Source organism: Bubalus bubalis, chromosome 2 (assembly GCF_019923935.1).
Source record: "Bubalus bubalis isolate 160015118507 breed Murrah chromosome 2, NDDB_SH_1, whole genome shotgun sequence".
NCBI lineage: Eukaryota > Metazoa > Chordata > Mammalia > Artiodactyla > Bovidae > Bubalus > Bubalus bubalis.
This window is the reverse complement of record NC_059158.1, coordinates 184,132,032-184,150,345: the sequence shown is the minus strand read 5'-3', so window position 1 is coordinate 184,150,345 and position 18,314 is coordinate 184,132,032. Positions and strand designations below refer to the sequence as shown.

Below are 18,314 nucleotides of genomic sequence, written 5' to 3'. Positions count from 1 at the left end.
GCCAGGAGAAGCAGGATTTCTCCACTGAGAAAAAGCTTTTGGGGAGGAAAATCAAAAGCTATGCCATGCAATTTTTTTCAGCATCCTTTACCAGTGTGAAGTCATCTGGGTATTTTAAGAACATGTGATGCATTATGCATGTCTTATTTTTTTGTTGAAAGAAATCATGGTTAGTGTATTTAAAGATGTGAATGCCTGGAAAATTATAGGGAGGGAAATGTGGGATTTTTTTTTCCCCTCTGAATTTTCTGGGATTCTCAGTATTTTCACATCTGCACCCGGCTTCCTGGTATGTTGGGCAGACAAAGGAACTAGAGAGAACATTCCTGCTTGTCCCCTTCCCAGCCTGTGCCCAGCTGTGTCTGGTGTCAGCAGCCCCAGGTCCTTCTCAGGCTCTGTTCTCAGGCCTCTTCTCCAGCCCCCAGGAAAAGAGAAAATTGCACCCGCCTTTGGAAGCGCCACCTCAGTGTCGCCTGCAAGGCCTCTGGCAGCCGCAACCATGGGAGCACAGCGCCACCTGGAGGCCATGGTAGAAATCGCAGCAAGAGAGGAATCCCATCACAAGCCCTGGAGCAGCGACGGGCAGGAAGAAACGCACATTATGCGCCAACGTACTGCAAGCAGAAATGAAGCCCCATCTGATGAAACAACTTAAATACTAGGGAAGACCGTCGGGGGTGGGAGGCCTGGCGTTATGGCCATGTGGACATTTATATTGGTGTGTACCCCGTCTCCGGCCTGGAGACCATTCGGGTTCAAGATACAAGGTGTCTGGTGTGCTAGGGGCTTAATAAGTGCTCGTGGAGTTCAGCTGAGGCCCTCCAGGGTCACAGTCCAATCCTAGAGGAATCTGGATTTGAGTCACCGAAGGTGAGGCCACGGCTCTGGCAGGAGCAAAGGGTAAAGGTCAAGAGCAGAGGGCCCTCCCCCAGGCCGGGGCAGCTCCTGGGACCGTTGCCAGTGTCCCTGGCTCGGCCCCATGTGACCCACGCTCGGGGAAGGGAAATGCCAGGTCCCTCGGCTGGCATCTGAAAAACAATAAGGCAGCAGCTGCAAGAGAAATGACTAATGAGCGCTCTGGGGAGCAATTCAGGACATTGTACATGGAAACTTATCTCATTCAAAATTGATCAGCTATCACTCTCTAATTAGGGAGAAAATGTGCTGATCTCCCCGGCTTTCCGGGCACGTGGTCCTGGGGCCGCGGCAGGCAGCCCTCGGGCCTCAGACGGCAGCCCCGAGGAGGGTTCTGAAACTGTCACCCTGCAGCCTCGCTCATCCACTCGCTATGTCCCAGACAGGCCAAATAGCAGAACTGGATGGAGCCTTGGAGAGCTTCTAATCCAGCCTGCTCCTTAAGCTCAGGGAGGTTACACCACTCCATGGAGATCACAGAGCCACAGAACCAGAGAAAGTCAGCTCCCAGCCCAGACCATTTGCCAGCAGACAGCCATGCCGGCCTGACTTCTCCTGTGTGGAGCCCTCGAAGCTCTGGGCAGCTCACTGTACGTGGTGTTCTCTTACACAATGCATTGCAGCTCCAGGCACTCAGAGACACCTGCCCTTGTTCTTTACAGTCCGGCCATGACCCTTACCTCTGGTCCAAAACCCAACTCCCACAGGCAGCCTTCCAGGATTACGGGCCCACATCCATCATCTCATTCACCAGTTTACTCATTCATTCCATGTACATTCAGCAGGTAAGAGCTGGGGTTCTGGAGTCAACATGCCTGGGCTTAAATCCTGTCTTTCCTGGGTGCTTGAGTGAGACACTTGACCTCTCTGAGCCTTGATTTCCTTTTGTTTAAAGTAAGAATAATACAAACACATAGCTCACAGTGAAGATTAAGTGACATTAATCATGTCCATTCCTTTGCAGGCCCTTAGCAAAGAGCAAGCCCTAATGTGAGCTCTAATTAGTGTAGAGTGACAGCCTAAAAAAAAATCGTGCTGGAGCAGAAATAAGACACAGTTCCTGCCTAAGTCGTGGGCAAGATGGCTCAGAGAAAGAACAGGGGGACTGGATAATGGAATATCAGAGGGGCACCTAACTCCACCTAAGTGGGGAGGGTCAGGGGAGGTTTTCTGAAGGGAACACCTAAGGCTGAGTTTTAAAGGGTGAGGAGGTGAAGAAAGCAAGCACCTAAGGTGAAGCACCTAAGGTGAAGAAAGGACTAGAATGCCAGGGGCAAGACTCAGCAATGGCAGAGGCAAGGAGGCAGGAATGGCAAGCGCACTTAATGGCGCTCAGAGGCTCGGGGTGGCTGGAGCCACAGGTGAGAGACAGACGGACGGGGAAAGGCCTGGAGGGATGGCCAGGGGCTGGCCCACACACCTCCATGTGCCTTAGAGGACCCAGGGCTTAAGCCTGGAGGGGACAGGGAGCCTGGGGACCTTCCAGGCTCTGCTTTTCCTCAAGCAGAGAAGGCGTGTGGTCAGACTGGTGTTTCTCAGGGATCATTCTCAGCTCTGTGGATGGATGTTCTCTGCTAGGCTCCCCTTCAGCAAAGATACCCTACCCTTGGTGGCTTCATTTTGAACCATCAGGGCATCTGCTCTAACCAGGCCAATCTCAAAGGCCCTGCCAGCTACAACATTCTGTGAACCAAAAATGCTCCAACAGCCATCACCCATCCATCTGTAGGGCTTATTCACTTTCAGACAATAAGGCCACTTTAAAAGACAACACCGAGTGCTTTGAGGGCAGAAACTGCGCCATATTCATTTCTGAATCTCCAGGCACAGAATACACATTTAGCTGATGTTTCTGGGATGAATAAATGCCCACCAAGGATACCAAAACTTGACAGCTCTTCCTCTGAGCAGCCCCAAGGCCCTTCGTGCTCATCCACATCAGATCTGTCCACATCCAGGCTAGGACCAGGGTTGCAAAAGGTGTCAAGAGTTCACCCTAGTTTGTCGTTGCTTGCTGTTTGAATTTTCCATCATAATTCTGAATGAATTAGGCCTCCGAGGACCTGCCTTCTGGCTCCTCCTCCATCAGGATAAGCCTCAACCTGCAGTCTGTGAAGCCAGGGGTGACTGGTGATTCTCAGGGTGCTAACAGGCTTCAAAGACGCTGTCCGTCTGTAATATTCACTTGTCTGTTTGACAGTTTTCCTTCTTAGCCTCTCAGGTTCAATGTGATTCAAAGGGAAAGGGCTTTATGCTCAGACTTTGATAGCTTTGAGCAAATCACATAAGCTGCAAAAAGGGGTGATATAGCCTCCACTTCCAGTTCACTCTAAATCTAAAAACCACACCTGATACCAGGAGAGCCCAACACTGCCAGGCTGGTGATGACGTGTGGCCGTCAGTAAAGTGTAACCCCACCAGGAAGTTCTCATTGGCACAACGGGGTTTGCAATGCTCACTTTGTTGGACTGCGAGCATCCACCCGTATCAAGTACCTCGCAAAGAATTTCAAAACACCAGGAGCAATTATTCAAGACCATCCTGGCTGAATGCTGTCTGCGTTGGATTCAAGTGGCTGAGCCTAAGGGTTGAATTGAAATTCACCACAATCCCATGGTTAGTCCCCCACCACCAGTTTCCAAGGGCTTCCCTGATAGCTCAGTTGGTAAAGAATCCGCCTGCAATGCAGGGGACCTGGGTTTGATCCCTGGGTTGGGAAGATCCCCTGGAGAAGGGAAAGGCTACCCTCCAGGATTCTGGCCTGGAGAATTCCATGGACTGTATAGCCCATGGGGTCACAAAGAGTCAGACACCACTGAGCAACCTTCACTTTCACTTCTTCACCGGCTTCCATCCCACAGATCAGTCTAAGCCCCTTTCAAGCCTGCTGGAAAGGCGCTCCTTAAACCAAAGGCGGGGACTTGCGTGGGTGATGGAGAGCACGGGGCAGTCTCAGTCCAGCCAGGCTAGGACCACGAGTGGACCTCAGGTCTGGAGTCTGGGTGCGTGTGAGCTCATGTTCCCAATCAGCTGTCACCTCGAGGCAGGGACGGTGTGCTGCTCCTGGGTCTCCCACGATGGGCACCTCAACTCCCTTAAGGAGCCTTCGAGACAGAAGAATCGGTCTGCCCAGGGTATGAGTTGGTCTGGGGTAAGGGCAGGCTGCCTTCTCTGCTTTTCAATCACTTGGTAAGATTTACTCATGAAATCCATGCCGAGGGCTAAACGCTTCATAGATTTAACACAAACCCCCCCCCCCCCCCCCCCCCCCCCACCGCTACACAAAGCAGTTCATTCATCCTCATAACCTGGGCTCTTTCAAAGCGCCACAGGAGAACAGCAGATGCTTTTGAGATGCACCAAGATCAGCCCCCCCAGCCCCCTCCCATCCTGCCACCCTCGCCCAACGCCTCTATGTAAAGCCAGGGTCCTAACACCTCCCTGGACAGGACTCACTGGGCGGGTGGGCTGTCACCAATCTGCCTCCTCCTCCAGAGCGTGGTCTCCTCCACCACCATGGGGAACAGCATCTTGTGGGGCATCCCTATGAGCGCCAAGGAAACTGGCCCACCGCCGGTGAGCAGGAGGGTCAGGAGACTGAACAGCTTGGAGTTTCAATGTGGACCATCGCCTCACCAGCTGTGTGCTTTTGACCCAGGGAACATGCCCTCTCGGGACTGGCTTCTTTGCTTGTAGGATGAGATGCCGTGCGAGCCCGCAGGGCCTTGTGAGGATTAACTCACCTTGAAATTCAGGTCAGAAAGAACACCGCATACATACGCCAGTGCCCACCTGTCCCATTCTCGCGACAGGTGAAGCCTCACAGCCTGTGTTCAGGATGTCAGGACAGCGCTCTTCAACGGCTCTGGGCGAGGCCAGGCATGACCTGCAGGCAGTCTCTGGGCTGCCCTGAGGCTCCCCACTCGGCCCCCCTCTTTTAGCGTCACCAAGCTGCCCCCACTGTGGGGAGCCCCAGACCTCCTTGCAGACAAGGTCTCCAGTTCATCCTATCAAAACCAGACACCATCCCCCCAAGGAAGCATCAGCCTAGCCATCGAATTGTTCAAAGCAACATGCTCACACTCGGTGAGAAGGAGTTTTATTAGTGCTGCCCACACTGGACACTGCACAGAGCTGGTGCCAGCCCCGAGAGCACGCCCCCTTCCCCTGCACGAAGGGGGCCGGGGCATGGATGCTCAGAGCCAGGGAAGGGAGAGAAGAAAGTGCTGTGCACGTGACTTAGTGACCTTGGACACTTGACAGGCAGTGCGAGGGGCTCGCCGGCTTGTCTCACAAACGCAAGCGGGAAGGGGGAAGGGTGAAGGGGTGGCGTGATGACGCCCCTGGGGCGTGAGCTCTTCGGTGGCGGGGTTAGGGTTAGCGGGGACAAGGCCCCGGGCTCAAGATGCTGGCTGCTACTTTTCCTTGGTGGGAGCCTCCGTGAGAAGCTGAGAAAACTCCAGGCTAGGACAGCAGCATCCTTATTGCTTCCTTTGGGTCTAAGACCTTTCCAGCGCAGCCTGGGCAGAGAAAACCAGAGCCAGCCCTCAGCCAGTTCAGGCCTCCGAGTTCCAAGTCAGGGCAGACCGCGTGCTCCCAGCACCCTCTTTAGGTCCTGCGGCCCCAGGAAGGCTGCAGCTAAGCGGCCCTGTCCGCACCACAATGGGGGAACAATGAATGGGCGCCGTTCCAAGTGCCCCTGCCAGCGACCTGCCTCCCTTCTCCGACCAGAGTCCCGGCCTGTTAGGCAATGGGCAGCCGCTGCATTCACTCCCTTTTATGCTGATCCACGTGTGCACACGTGGGAGGCCGGCAGGTAAGGGAGGTGGGGGCGGGGGGACATGACCAGCCTGGAGGCTCTTCCTTGGGGAGTGGGGGGGTAAGCAAGGGGGAGGAAGACTACCCCACAGTGTGCTCTCAGGCGGCTGCTCAAGGCAACTCTGCTCTCCCCTCTGGCCAGTCTTTCAGGCTCAGGTCCACAGGGACCCACACCTGGGGGGAGGGGGGCGGAGCGGGGAGAAGACAACAGGGACAGAAAAGCTGGAGGCCACGGGCTTTGGCGCTTGGGCGGTGAGCTCTTCTCAGCCACACACGGGCTCACCTGGCTCCAGGAAAGGGACGCGGCACCCCCGTCGCCCGTGCCAGGGCGGGGCATGGGGTTGTGCGCCTGTGCTCCGGGCTGGCAAAGGCCACCCCCACGCTGGACAAAGGCGGCCTTCCGCGGCTGGTAGCGGCCCCGTCACTGCTCTTGTAAGGGCCCGGAGATGATAAACACCCCCGAAGCGGGGCAGGGTCCCCCCGCGCCCCGCCTTAGCTGTTGTACAAGCGCACCACGCGGCTGATCTCCTGCCTGCAGATCGGGCACCGCCGGGGCTCCGGCAGCGCGCGGTAGCACTGGGTGCAGGCGCACACGTGCCCGCACTCCAGGAAGACACACGACCGGAAGTTGCTCAGGCACACGACGCAGGCGCCCTTCGGGCCCTCTCGGTCCTCCTCGGGACGGTCCTCCTCGGGACACTCGCGCTCCCGGAACTCCTCCTCCGGCCGCTGCCGCTCGCGCCGCCGCCGCAGGTACTGCTTCCGGAGGAGGAAGAATAGGCTGGCGCAGGCGGCGAAGCCGAAGACCAGCACCAGGACCTTCCAGATCCGGACGCTGGACTCCTGCCGCTGCAGCAGGCTGTCGAAGTCCTGGCTGCTCAGGTAGTACTGCATGCCCGGCCCCTTGGGGGGCTGCAGGCGCACGCAGCTGTGGTCCAGCACCAGCTCGCCCACCCCCGTGAGTGGCGCCCCCACCTTCAGCATCTCCTCCGTCTCCTGGATGCCCTTGGGCCGCTCCCCGCTGAGGTAGTGGCCGACGACGTCGGTGAAGGACGGCGTGGAGGGGTGGAACCTCTCGTACACGGTCTCCAGGCCCAGGTCCACCGCGTCCAGGGGCTTCAGCACGCGCACGGCCACGCCCGCACCGTCCTCGTGGGGCACCAGGTCAAAGGGCACCGTGTTGGTCCTCTGGTGAATGATCTTGGAACAGTCGTTCCTGCAGGAATGAGGGCCCAAGGTAAATCAGAGGACCGCGAATACCTCACAGCCAGACGGGGGTGGAGACCACCTCAAGGCCAGGCAGGATCAAGCGAGAACTGAGAGCACGAGAAGCACAGACACCACCCTCGTCCAGAGCCTCAGAAGGGGAAGCGCAGGTTTTCCGGTTCTCTGGCCGCCTCAGTGGGCAACAGATGCCATCAGAGATCACCTCTACTCTTTTTTATTTCCCTTTGCCCCTGTTAAGACAGATCGATTTTTATCTTAAATCCCTCAAAAAATTTAAAAACAGAACTACCATATATGACCCAGCAATCCCACTTCGGATCGTGGATCTAAAAGAACTGAAATCTGGATCTGGAAGAGAGATCGGTGCTCCCTGGCTCACTGCTTATTCACAGCAGCCAAAACACGGAGACAACATCAACGTCTATCGATGAATGAACTTAGAAAATGCGGTCCATACATACAACAGGAACTAGTCATCCTTTAAAACAAGAAAGAAAAAGGAAACCTTGCCACATGCGACAGCACGGGTAAGCCTGGGGGACGTAAGCAAAGCAACGAAGGCGGCCGCAGAAGCACGGAGGCTGCAGGACCCCTGTGCATGAAGTGTCTAACCTAGCCCAACTTGTCCAGACAGAGGAAAACCGAGACTGCCAGGGGCTGCGGGAAGAAGAAAACGGGAGCTGGTGTTCACCGGGTGTAGTTTCAGTTCTACGAGTAAGTCTGAAATCTGCTGTACAACCTCGTGCCTGTAGTTAATGGTTCTGCATTGCTGCACTTAAAATTTTGTTAATAAGAGGAGATCGCAGGTTAAGCAGCCTTAATAAAAATTAAAATTGAATTTTTAATTTTAATTTTTTTAATTTTAATTTTTACAATAAAAGTTAAGCTAAAACTCCAAAACAGAACCCCCGAGGCTCAGCTGGAAAAGTGGCAGTGCATGTTACAGCATGGAGCACTGACGACCCTCGGTCCCTGCTAGCGGTCCCTGCTAGCGGTCCCTGCGTCTCAGCCCTTAGTGAGCCTGTCTGCAGACTCCAGGTCCCCCATCCTGGAAATGCTACCTAGGCAGATCTGAAGAGAGGCCAGGAGTCTGCATCTGGACAAGGCGCCTAGGAGACTGCAGTGGCAGAGGTCTCAGCGGCCTGAGACTGGTCTCCGCCCCGTCTCAGGAAGAGCTTGAAGACGTGGAGACAGGGCCAGGACGCCAGCTTTCCAGCTGACCATCTTCGAGGTTTGGGCCCCTGGAGCAAGGATACGCACCAGAGGTGGGTTGTCCGGTTCCACACCATCTTGTGCTCCTGAAGCGTCAGCCGCTGAATCACCCCCTTGCAATTTTCCACAAACTGGCTGTTAAGCGTTTCTTTAACAGATCGAACAGCTCCTAAATGGAAACAAATTCTTTTATCTCTGTAGAACTCTTCTGTCCTTTCCTTTACAGTAATTTACATTTTGTTTAGTTTGAGTTTAATTAATGAAAGCGCCGACACTGCTGTCTCCAGCAGCCGTGCTTTGGGGGCGCTCTGCTGAGCGGTCTCCATGGATCACATCGTTTCAGGGTTACAACCACCCTGTAAAGTATATTCTGGGTTTCCCTGGTGGCTCAGACAATAAAGAATCTGCCTGCAATGCAGGAGACCCAGAGTTTGATCCCTGGGTTGGGAAGATCCCCTGGAGAAGGGAATAGCTCCCCACGCCAGTATTCTTGCCTGGAGAATTCCGTGGACCGAGGAGCCTGGCAGGCTACAGTCCACGGGGTTGCAGTCAGACATAACTGAGCAACTTTCACTTTCAGATCAACGTTCACTTTCAAAGTATATTTTAGAGATGCAGCAATGGAGGCTCGAAAGCTTGTGTAATTTCCTCAAAATCATACAGCAGTAACCCAGGTCTTCCTGACCCCAAAGTCCAAATTCTGAACCCCCACCCCAAGGCTACAAAAGGCCGTCAATGTCAGCCAGGAAGATCTTTATCAAACTTTGAAAGACTGAGTTATTTTTCATTTTACCAATAAATAAACATACCTTCAATAACAGCATAAGGCACACACTTTCCTGGAGCTTCTGAAAGAATACTCTTTAAGTCTTCACCCAAGTGGATTCTTTTAGCTCCCTAAATGGAAACAACAGATTGGACTGACTGTTGAATACTGACATGCTCAATCAAACAAGTGAAGAAAGAAAATGACTCTTTTTTTCACATTGAGATAATAAGGGAACCAAGCAGGAAAGAGACTAAGGACAGTCAGATTCCAAAGCTGTGTCCCAGCACTTTCACCACATAAACAGGCACCTCGCTCTGCCACCTGCAAATGGGGCTGCCACTTACACTCCAGCTGCAGTTAACCAGACAGACAGCCCTTTTCAGTTTCACTTACTAAGATGAAAATATTAAAAGCACTCATCAATCTGCATACCATAGACGGAATGTAATTTGATCTCTTCTTGACAACACAGAACCATGCATCCGCAGTTTCTGCGGAAAAGCACGTAAACCAGGGCCCGGTACATGGTAGGGGCTCGGGCAGTGGTAGGTTATCGTTATCACCAGGCCCTTGTCAGTTCACGCTCTGCATCAGACACTGTAATAGAGCGCTGCCTTTGCACTGCATGGAACGGCTTTGTGAACCGGTGCTAAACATTCTCCTCTGTCTGCCCGCTTCCCTCTCATAAACAGGCGCACACAGCCACCTCTGCCGCTCCCTTCCCCTCACAGTCCCCAGCTCTCCACTCCTTCCTGTTCTCATCCCGATCTGCTGTACTTGGGAACCAATCAAGCCTGCTACTGCTCCATCAAAAGTAAGGTAAAATTAAGAAAGCCACTGAACATTTCCTGAACCAGGCACTGTGCTGGGGGCCAGGCGTTCAGGGACGAATGAAGGAAACAGTTCCTGCTTTCAGGTATTTGCATCAACACCATCTTAAGGATACCAGACGCGTAACCTCGAAAGAGGTGGGTAGTACTGGATACATATTAAGGTCCCTCTGAGTTTAAGCTATTGCTACCCAGTAAACAACAGGAGCAAGGTCAATAAAAATTATTACCCACATACACTGCGAAGGTAATAAAAACAACGGGCAGGAACAACAGCTAGCGCTCAGGCTCATATACTCGTTTACTGCCGGTCTCCCCCTCCCCTGGGCTGTAAGCGCAGGGGGGCTACGGCCTTGCTGGTCTTGAGCACTGCCGTCCCCCAGTGCTGAGACGGTGCCTGACCCGTAGCAGGCACTAAATACACATCTGATGAAGAAATTACTGAATAACTAAGCACTTACATATACTACATTCCAGGCACTCTGCTAGGCATTTTAAATGCATAACCCCATTTAATGCTCATATCATCCCTCTGCGGTAGACATTATCATCCCCAATTACAGATAAAGAAACTGAGGCTCAGGGAAGTGAAGTAATTTGCTCAACATCACCTAAATAGTCAAGTATCCACCACAGGATAGTCTAAACATTTTTTAGAAGGAAAGGAGGTGAAATTCAGTCAGAAAGCCTGTGACTGAATCACGCTTCAAGGCATCTATTGTGATTCTGGGCAACTTAATTTACCACAGTCTGTTTCAAAACATGTAAAAGGTGGGCAAAACAATCTCACAGGATTTTCATGTGAATGAAATGAAACTTAAGGTGTGAAAGAATCCAGACCAGGGTCTGTCACACAGTAGGTATGCGATAAACATGCATTCCCATCACTGTGAGAGATGTAAAAGGGGAAGACACAAACCCTAGTCTGGAAAGTTTTGTAATCGGATCAAGAAAATAGAGCCTAAGAGAGAGTCCCAACTGTTTTTCCAGGCAGAAGCTACTTATTTCATCCTCACTGAGGAACGAATTGGCAAAGCTTTTAAGGTCACCCAAAGATGGATCCCGGAGCACTCACTGCTTCAAAGGATCCCATCTCTAGCCAACTTGATGCCAATGTGATTTCTGATTCAGAGTCAGAAAGTGAAGTATCAGTTACAACCACAGCCAATCATTTCAGAAGTAATTTAATCAAGCAGACAAGAAGGCAGCTGGAATCTCACCAGGCTGTGATTCACACCCCAAACTCAACTCCCTGGTAACTAGGTGCACTCCAAAACTCACACACTTGCTTCTAAGCTCTCAACGCAAATCATCTAATGATAATGAAGCGTGTCAGGTTGAGGCATCCGTCTTCCAAATGAATGTCAAATTAAGCCCTGCTGTATTATGAAAATATTTCAGCCAGGACTTCCCTGGTGGTCCAGTGGTTAAGAATCCACCTGCCAATGCAGGGGTCACAGTTCGATCCCCTGTCCGTGAAGATTCCCACTCGCCTCGAGGCAACTAAGCCGTGCGCTCCAGAGCCTGTGCTCTGCAGCGAGAGACGCCACTGCAGCGACAAGCCTGCACACCGCGGCCAGAGGGTAGCCCCTGGCCCTGCCCGCCACAACTAGAGAAAGCCTGGCACGGCCCCGAAGAAATTCATCTTTTTTAAAAAAGAAAATTTCACCCAAAACAAATCCACAAATATTTACTGAGTGTCTATTCTCTGTTAACCATTGAGTTAGAACCTAGAACGAAGGAAGGATAAGATCCCATTTCTGACCTAATGAGGTTCATCTCTCATGAGCCACTCACACATTCATAATAAAGCAATGTGGTCAACAACAACAACAAAAGACCCTACACTCTGAATCAAAAGACCTATGTTTAAGCTCCAAACTGACACTGTAGAGACCTTTCCTCTGAGTTTCGATTTCTTGATTGGCAGGTTGGAGGTATCATTTCATCTACCTCAAATTACTGTGAAACAGAACTAAAACCAAGATGGGAATATGTTGTGTAAATCGTCAGGTGCTGCATTAGGAAAGTGAGCAATATTTTTTAAATGGCCGTAAGATAAAAAGGCAGAGTCTGCAGAAGCAAGGAGCTGTCCCTTCCCAGGCACCTGCACACTCGCCTCAAAGCCTCCTGGGTTCTGCTCAACTGCCACCCTGTTTAAAAGAGCAAACCTCCCTTTCTCCAGCACTCCCATTTCCTCTCTTCCCTGCACTAGGCTGTATTTTTATCCCCACGTGTCACACCATCTGATTGATTGTTTTACTGTCTGTCTGGTTGGATTAGAATGCACTCTCCATGAAGACGGGAATTTCTGTCTGTTCTACCCAGGCTCGGCCCCTGGAGCATAGCAGGTGTTCAATAAAGATTTTTTTCGTCAATAAAGTGATGAAGTCAAGATTTATTCTGAGTAACGAGAACTTGGGAGAAAGGAGGAAGGGAAGCCGTTATCACGCGACCCGAACTCTGATCCTGGCTCCTGGGGGCCGGGCGACGCCCTCCCAGGGCCTGGTTCCTCTGTGGGGTCTTTTCCAGAGGGTGGAGCGGCCCACGGCAGGTCGGGGGGCTCACCTTTCCCCCGGGGCGGCATGGCCGGCTGAGGCCGGGCGGGCTGGGGCACTGACCTTGAGCTCCTGGGCGACCTGGGCCTTCTGCCGGTACACGGAATACAGGAAGGCGGTGACCACAGAGCTGGTGCCCAGGAGGATGAACTGGCCCAGCGAGGGCCGCCCTCCGCTCTCCATGGCTGCGCCGAGCCCTGGCGAGGCTGCCGCCCTCGAGCGACCCCTCGCCCCTTAGCCTCCCGCCACCCGGAACCACACCCCCGGAGATGACTCCTCCCGAAGCCCGCGGCCAGCCGCCAGCCGAAGGCACAGGACCCGGAACCGGAAAGAGACCCGGAACCGGAAGGGGGAGGGCGGGCACAACAGACCGGAAGGTGCTGTTGCCATGGTGATGGACAAGCATGCGCTGCCTCCGCTAGAGTCGGGTCTCCAGGAGTTGGAAGTGCGGAATGATTTGCGGAACTTGAGCGATCTCTCGTCGCTCCGCGACCCCTTCAACTCTGGCCGTAGTTGTATCGCTTGCGGTGCCACTGTTTCAGGGCTTCTGCTTTCCTGGGGTTATTATTATTGCAGGCGTTGTTCAATGACTCCGCCATTGGATTGGAAGGAAAGAACGTCGGGTAAGCACTTAGGGGGAGTACACATTTAAGCTTCAGGGCAAACCTTGCGTCTTGGCTTTTATTCTTCCGCTTTACACATGAGAAGACAGGCCAGAGAGATTAGTGCATGTGCTCAAAGTCACACTGCTACTGGAGAGGAATTTACCGGACTGCACAGCTTATTACCTCCAAGACAGGAGGTTAGATCACTAAAGTAACTCCTTAATCTGCCAGCACCACACATAACAACTTACTTTACTAATTTATAATTATAGCTACAACTGTTGTTTTCCAGTAGTCGTGTATGGATGTGAGAGTTGGACTATAAAGAAAGCTGAGCGCCGAAGAATGGATGCTTTTGAACTGTGGTGTTGGAGAAGACTCTTGAGAGTCCCTTGGACTCCAAGGAGGTCCAACCAGTCCATCCTAAAGGAAATCAGTCCTGAATATTCATTGGCAGGACTGATGCTGAAGCTGAAACTGCAGTACTTTAGCCACCTGATGCGAAGAGCTGACTCATTTGAAAGGACCCTGATGCTAGGAAAGATTGAAGGCGGGAGGAGAAGGGGAGGACAGAGGATGAGATGGTTGGATGGCATCATTGACTCAATGGACATGAGTTTGAGTAAACTCCGGGAGTTGGTGATGGACAGGGAGGCCTGGCATGCTGCAGTCCATGGGGTCGCAAAGAGTCAGACCCGACTGAACTGAACTGAACTGTGACAAAAAGTTTTACCAACATCAAACCACTTAATCCTCACCGCACAGTTATAGAGCAGATTTCAAAATGTTTTCTGATCTGTACAGCAGTGATTCAATATGTTTGCAGATTATACTCCACATTAGGTTATTACAAGATAATGCCTATAGTTCCCTGTGCTGTACGGTATATCCTCGTTGCTTATCTACTTTATATTTGGTGGTTTGTATCAGTTCATCACATAACCCCTGTTTTGTCTCTCCCGACTTCCCTCTCCCCTCTGGTAACCACAAGGGTATTCTCTACATCTCTCAGTCTGTTTCTGTTTTTCATGGACATTGATTTGTATTGTTTTTAGATTCCACATATAAATGATATCTTACAGAATTTGCCTTTCCCTGTCTGACTCACTTCACTAAGCATAATATTCTCTAGGTCCATCCAAGTGGCTGCAAATGGCAGTATTTCAGCCTTTTTTTAATGACTGAGTGAAATATCACAGCTTCTTAATCCAGGCATCTGTTGCTAGGCACTCAGATTGCTTCCATGTCTTGCTGTTGCTGCTGCTAAGTCGCTTCAGTCATGTCCGACTCTGTGCGACCCCACAAACGGCAGCCCACCAGGCTCCCCCTCACTGGGATTCTCCAGGCAAGAACACTGGAGTGGGTTACCATTTCCTTCTCCAATGCATGAAAGTGAAAAGTGAAAGGGAAGTCGCTCAGTCATGTCCGACTCTTAGCGACCACATGGACAGCAGCCTACCAGGCTCCTCTGTCCATGGGATTTTCCAGGCAAGGGTACTGGAGTGGGGTGCCATTGCCTTCTCCATGTCTTAACTATTGTAAATAGTGCTGCTATGAACACTGAGGTGTATTTGTCTTTTGAAATTAGTGTTTTTGTTTTTTCCAAATAATATACCCAGGAGTGGAATTGCTGGATAACTTTATTTTTAATTTTTTGAGGAGTCACTATTTTCCACAGTGGCTGTACCAATTTACATTCCCACAAACAGTGTACAAGGGTTCCCTTTTCTCCACATTTTCTCCAGCATTTGTTATTTGTAGACTTTTTGATGATACTCATTCTGACAGGTGTGAGGTGATATGATTGTTGTTTTGATTTACATTTCTCTAATAATTAGTGGTGTGGAGCATCTTTTCATGTGCCTGTTAGCCATCTGTATGTCTTCTTTAGAAAAATGGCTATACAAGTCTTCTGCCCATTTTCTGATTAGGTAGTTGTTGTTGATGATATTGTATATTGATATTGTTATATGAACTGTTTGTATATTTCATATATTAACCTCTTGTAAGTCACATCATTTAAAAATATTTTCTCCCATTCCATAGATTGTCTTTTTATTTTGTCAATGGTTTTCTTTGCTGTGCACAAGTTTTGAGTTTAATTAGGCCCCAGCTGTTCATTTTTGGGTTTATTTCTGTTGCCTTAGGAGACTTATCCAAGAAAATAGTGCCACAACTATGTCAGGGAGTGTTCTGTCAATGTTCTCTTCTAAGAGTTTTATGGTTCTCATTCTTTTTTTCCCCCATATTTTAAATTTTATTTTTTTATTGAAGGATAATTGCTTTACAGAATTTTGTTGTTTTCTGTCAAACCTCAACATGAAACTACCATCAGTTCAGTTCAGTCGCTCAGTCGTGTCCAACTCTTTGCGACCCCATGAATCGCAGCACACCAGGCCTCCCTGTCCATCACCAACTCCCAGAGTTCACTCAGACTCACGTCCATCGAGTCAGTGATGCCATCCAGCCATCTCATCCTCTGTCGTCCCCTTCTCCTCCTGTCCCCAATCCCTCCCAGCATCAGAGTCTTTTCCAATGAGTCAACTCTTCCCGTCCCTTTTGAACCTCTCTCCCATCTCCCTCCCCATCCCACCCGTCTAGACTGATACAGATTCTCATTCTTATTGTTTAGGTCTTTAAACCATTTGAGTTTATTTTTGTATGTGGTGTGGCAAGCATGCATGCTCAGTTGCTCAGTCTTTTGTGACCCTGTGGACTATAACCTGCCAGGTGGAAAAGGGAGGGTCCAACACCAGATTTCCTTTTTTTTTAAATTAAATTGTAGTTGATTTACAGTGTTTCCAGTGTACAGCAAAGTGATTCACTTGTACATCTGTATCCATATGTATTCAGTTATACATATTTATCTATTCAGTTACACGTATATCAGTTCTTTTTCAGATTCGTTTCCATTATAGGTTATTACAAGGTGTTGAATGTAGTTGCCTGCCGGGAGCCAGGGTGAGGAACTCCGCCCGTGGCAAAGGTCATGAGAAAGGAGGCTCGACATACGCAAAGGTGGGATCAAGCCTCAGGAGTCCCCCTGGAAATTCTCGAGCATCTACCCCCAAAACCAGAGTCTGCCTCCTTTCTGCTTTGTGCTCTCACCTACACCTCTGACTTTACGGGGGGCTGTCCCCCACTACCTCTCTCTGAAAAAAGAGTTAACTTACAGCTCCAGTTAATAAAGTTCCTGGGTGTGATAGTGTTTCAACCTAGTTTTCTGGCCACATGTGATTGTTCAGAGCCTCCCAACTGTGAGAGGCATGAGATGTTCTAAACTGTCTAAATACAGATTCCTTTGAGCAGTTAAAAGACTGATTAGAAATTGTATTGGTGAAGGGTTTTTCACTTGTTGGGCCAATGTTTGCTGCTAAGTTTCCATATCCCTTACCTGCTGTGTCCCTGGCAGTGTATTGATTAATATAATTGGTGTAAGTAGTAGCTTTAATGTTTGTAACCTTGGACCCTTGAGTTAATTCTTTTTCTTGTTATAGCCCACCACACCTTTGCCCTGTAGGAATGCAACTTTATCTAATGCTTTTGGAGGGTGGCGCCTGACTAATCACCTTTAGAGAAAAATAAGTTTTCTGAAGAAAGGGTCCTAAAATGTTAACAGGCCTCCGGGCCAGAAGATGATGCAAATCACCTAAACTGATAAGTTTGCAGGAAGAAAGCCTGGCTCATTGCTAACTCTACCCCTTCCCCCATTATCCTCTATGCATAACTTAAGGTATAAAAACTACTTTGGAAAATAAAGTGCGGGCCTTGTTCACTGAAACTTGGTCTCCCCATGTCGTTCTTTCTCTCACCTTCTGGCTGAATTATTCAGCCTCTTTTCTCCACTAAATTTTCTCACTGAGCTATCCTTATTTAACCACTCTTTATATCTTTAATTAACATTTAAATAAGCTGTTGTTTCCTGATCTCCGAGGCCATCTCCCCTTCGAAACCCCTGACTCCACCGGGGCTGGACCCCGGCAGTTGCCAGTACCATTGTTTATCTGTTTTATGTAGAGTAGTGTGTATCTGTTAATCCCTCTTCCTAATTTATCTTTCCCCCTTTCCCCTACATAAGTTTGTACTCTATAAAAGATTGTCATTCTTAAAGCAGTTTGGTCTTAAATAGCTCTGCCTTTTTTTCTTTTTTTGCCAAAGGCTGAAATCCTTCAGTAGCCAGGCTGGACTACTGCGACATTTTGAGATTTCCATCATGTGGACCTTGTTAGGAGTGACGGACGACGGGCACTTTCAGCTGCAGCCAGATGTCCCCAGGGCGCCGTTCTCAGCTCAGCGTGACTGTCCTCACTGAATCACAAGTTAAAGAGGAGCCTCTGACTTAGAGAAAGTGAGGTGAAGCTCCCGAGAGGAAAGTGAGGTACCAGGCAGAGAATCTAGCAGGAGCAGCTGGAAGGGGAGGGGTTTACTACGGGCAGTGCCACCGCTGAAAGCATGTCACAAAGTCCCTGAGTTCCCCGTGAGTCACTGGGTAAATGCCCGCGCAGGCGCTCCGTTCCGGTGAGACACTGGCAGGGCCTGGGCACCAGGGAGATTTGAAAGATGAGACCTCCTGCGCTAATGTTGCCACACAGCTGTGCCGAAGGAAATTTTAAAAAGGTTAACAATCACGTCAGGTCGTCACTGACTTTCCTTACAGAGCTTTCCCATGGGAGAAACTTAACTTAATCATTGATAGGAATTATCAAGCATCAGCATACTTTTCATGACCATTTAACCCACGCAGTGTACTCCCCCAGACACAGTGGAACGCAGGGATACGATGCAGGACATGCCCCCTGACTTCAGGCAGGGTGTCGGGGAGACCTTTTTCTTTTTATAATGAGGTAAACCCCATCCCATCCCCAGGTGACCACAGAGCTGTTTTCTGTCACTGTAAGTCTGCATCTTCTAAAGGTTCATATAAAAAGAATCACATGGTGTGTACTTTGTCTTCTCTGGCTTCTTTCACTCCGAATAATTATTTTGACATTTATCCATATTACTGCATGTCAATAACAGTTATGCCCTTTTTTTTTTACTGCTGAATAAAGTTCCATCGTGTAAACATATCAAAATCTGTTTATTCATTGACCTGTTAATGGACATTTGGATTGTTTCCAGTTTTTAACTATCACAAATAAAGCTGCTTTGAACATGCATGTCTAGGTCTGTGTGTGGACGGATGCTCTCATTTCTCCTGGGTAAATTCCTCAGGAATGGCTGGGTCGTGCATCAGACGTGTATTTAACTTTTTACGAAGCTACCTAGAAGTTCCCCGAAGCGGTTGTGCCATTTCACATTCCCGCCAGCAGTGGGTGAGAACCCCACATCCTTCACATCCTCAACAATATGTGGTATAATCAGTCTTTTGATTTTAAAC

General features: G+C 50.1%; 1 protein-coding gene and 1 long non-coding RNA gene across 3 annotated transcripts; one reads left to right on the top strand and one right to left on the bottom strand.

The window, feature by feature from the left end:
• Positions 1-4,997: 4,997 nt before the first annotated feature.
• MUL1 (mitochondrial E3 ubiquitin protein ligase 1) lies at positions 4,998-12,660 on the bottom strand. The gene is made up of 4 exons (XM_006042263.3): positions 12,393-12,660; positions 8,982-9,069; positions 8,221-8,341; positions 4,998-6,949 (listed from the first exon to the last, which is right to left on the bottom strand). Exons 1-4 carry the CDS (start codon positions 12,510-12,512, stop codon positions 6,226-6,228), a joined length of 1,053 nt encoding a protein of 350 aa, XP_006042325.3. The 5' UTR covers positions 12,513-12,660; the 3' UTR covers positions 4,998-6,225.
• A 43-nt stretch (positions 12,661-12,703) lies between these two features.
• LOC102399369 lies at positions 12,704-18,093 on the top strand. 2 transcript variants are annotated; one of them, XR_326163.4, is made up of 3 exons: positions 12,709-12,952; positions 15,853-15,952; positions 17,093-18,093. It is a non-coding gene; the product is annotated as an uncharacterized LOC102399369 (long non-coding RNA). The 2 variants fall into 2 exon arrangements; XR_326161.4 differs by lacking the exon at positions 15,853-15,952 and having other exon boundaries at positions 12,704-12,952.
• The last annotated feature ends 221 nt before the right edge of the window (positions 18,094-18,314 follow it).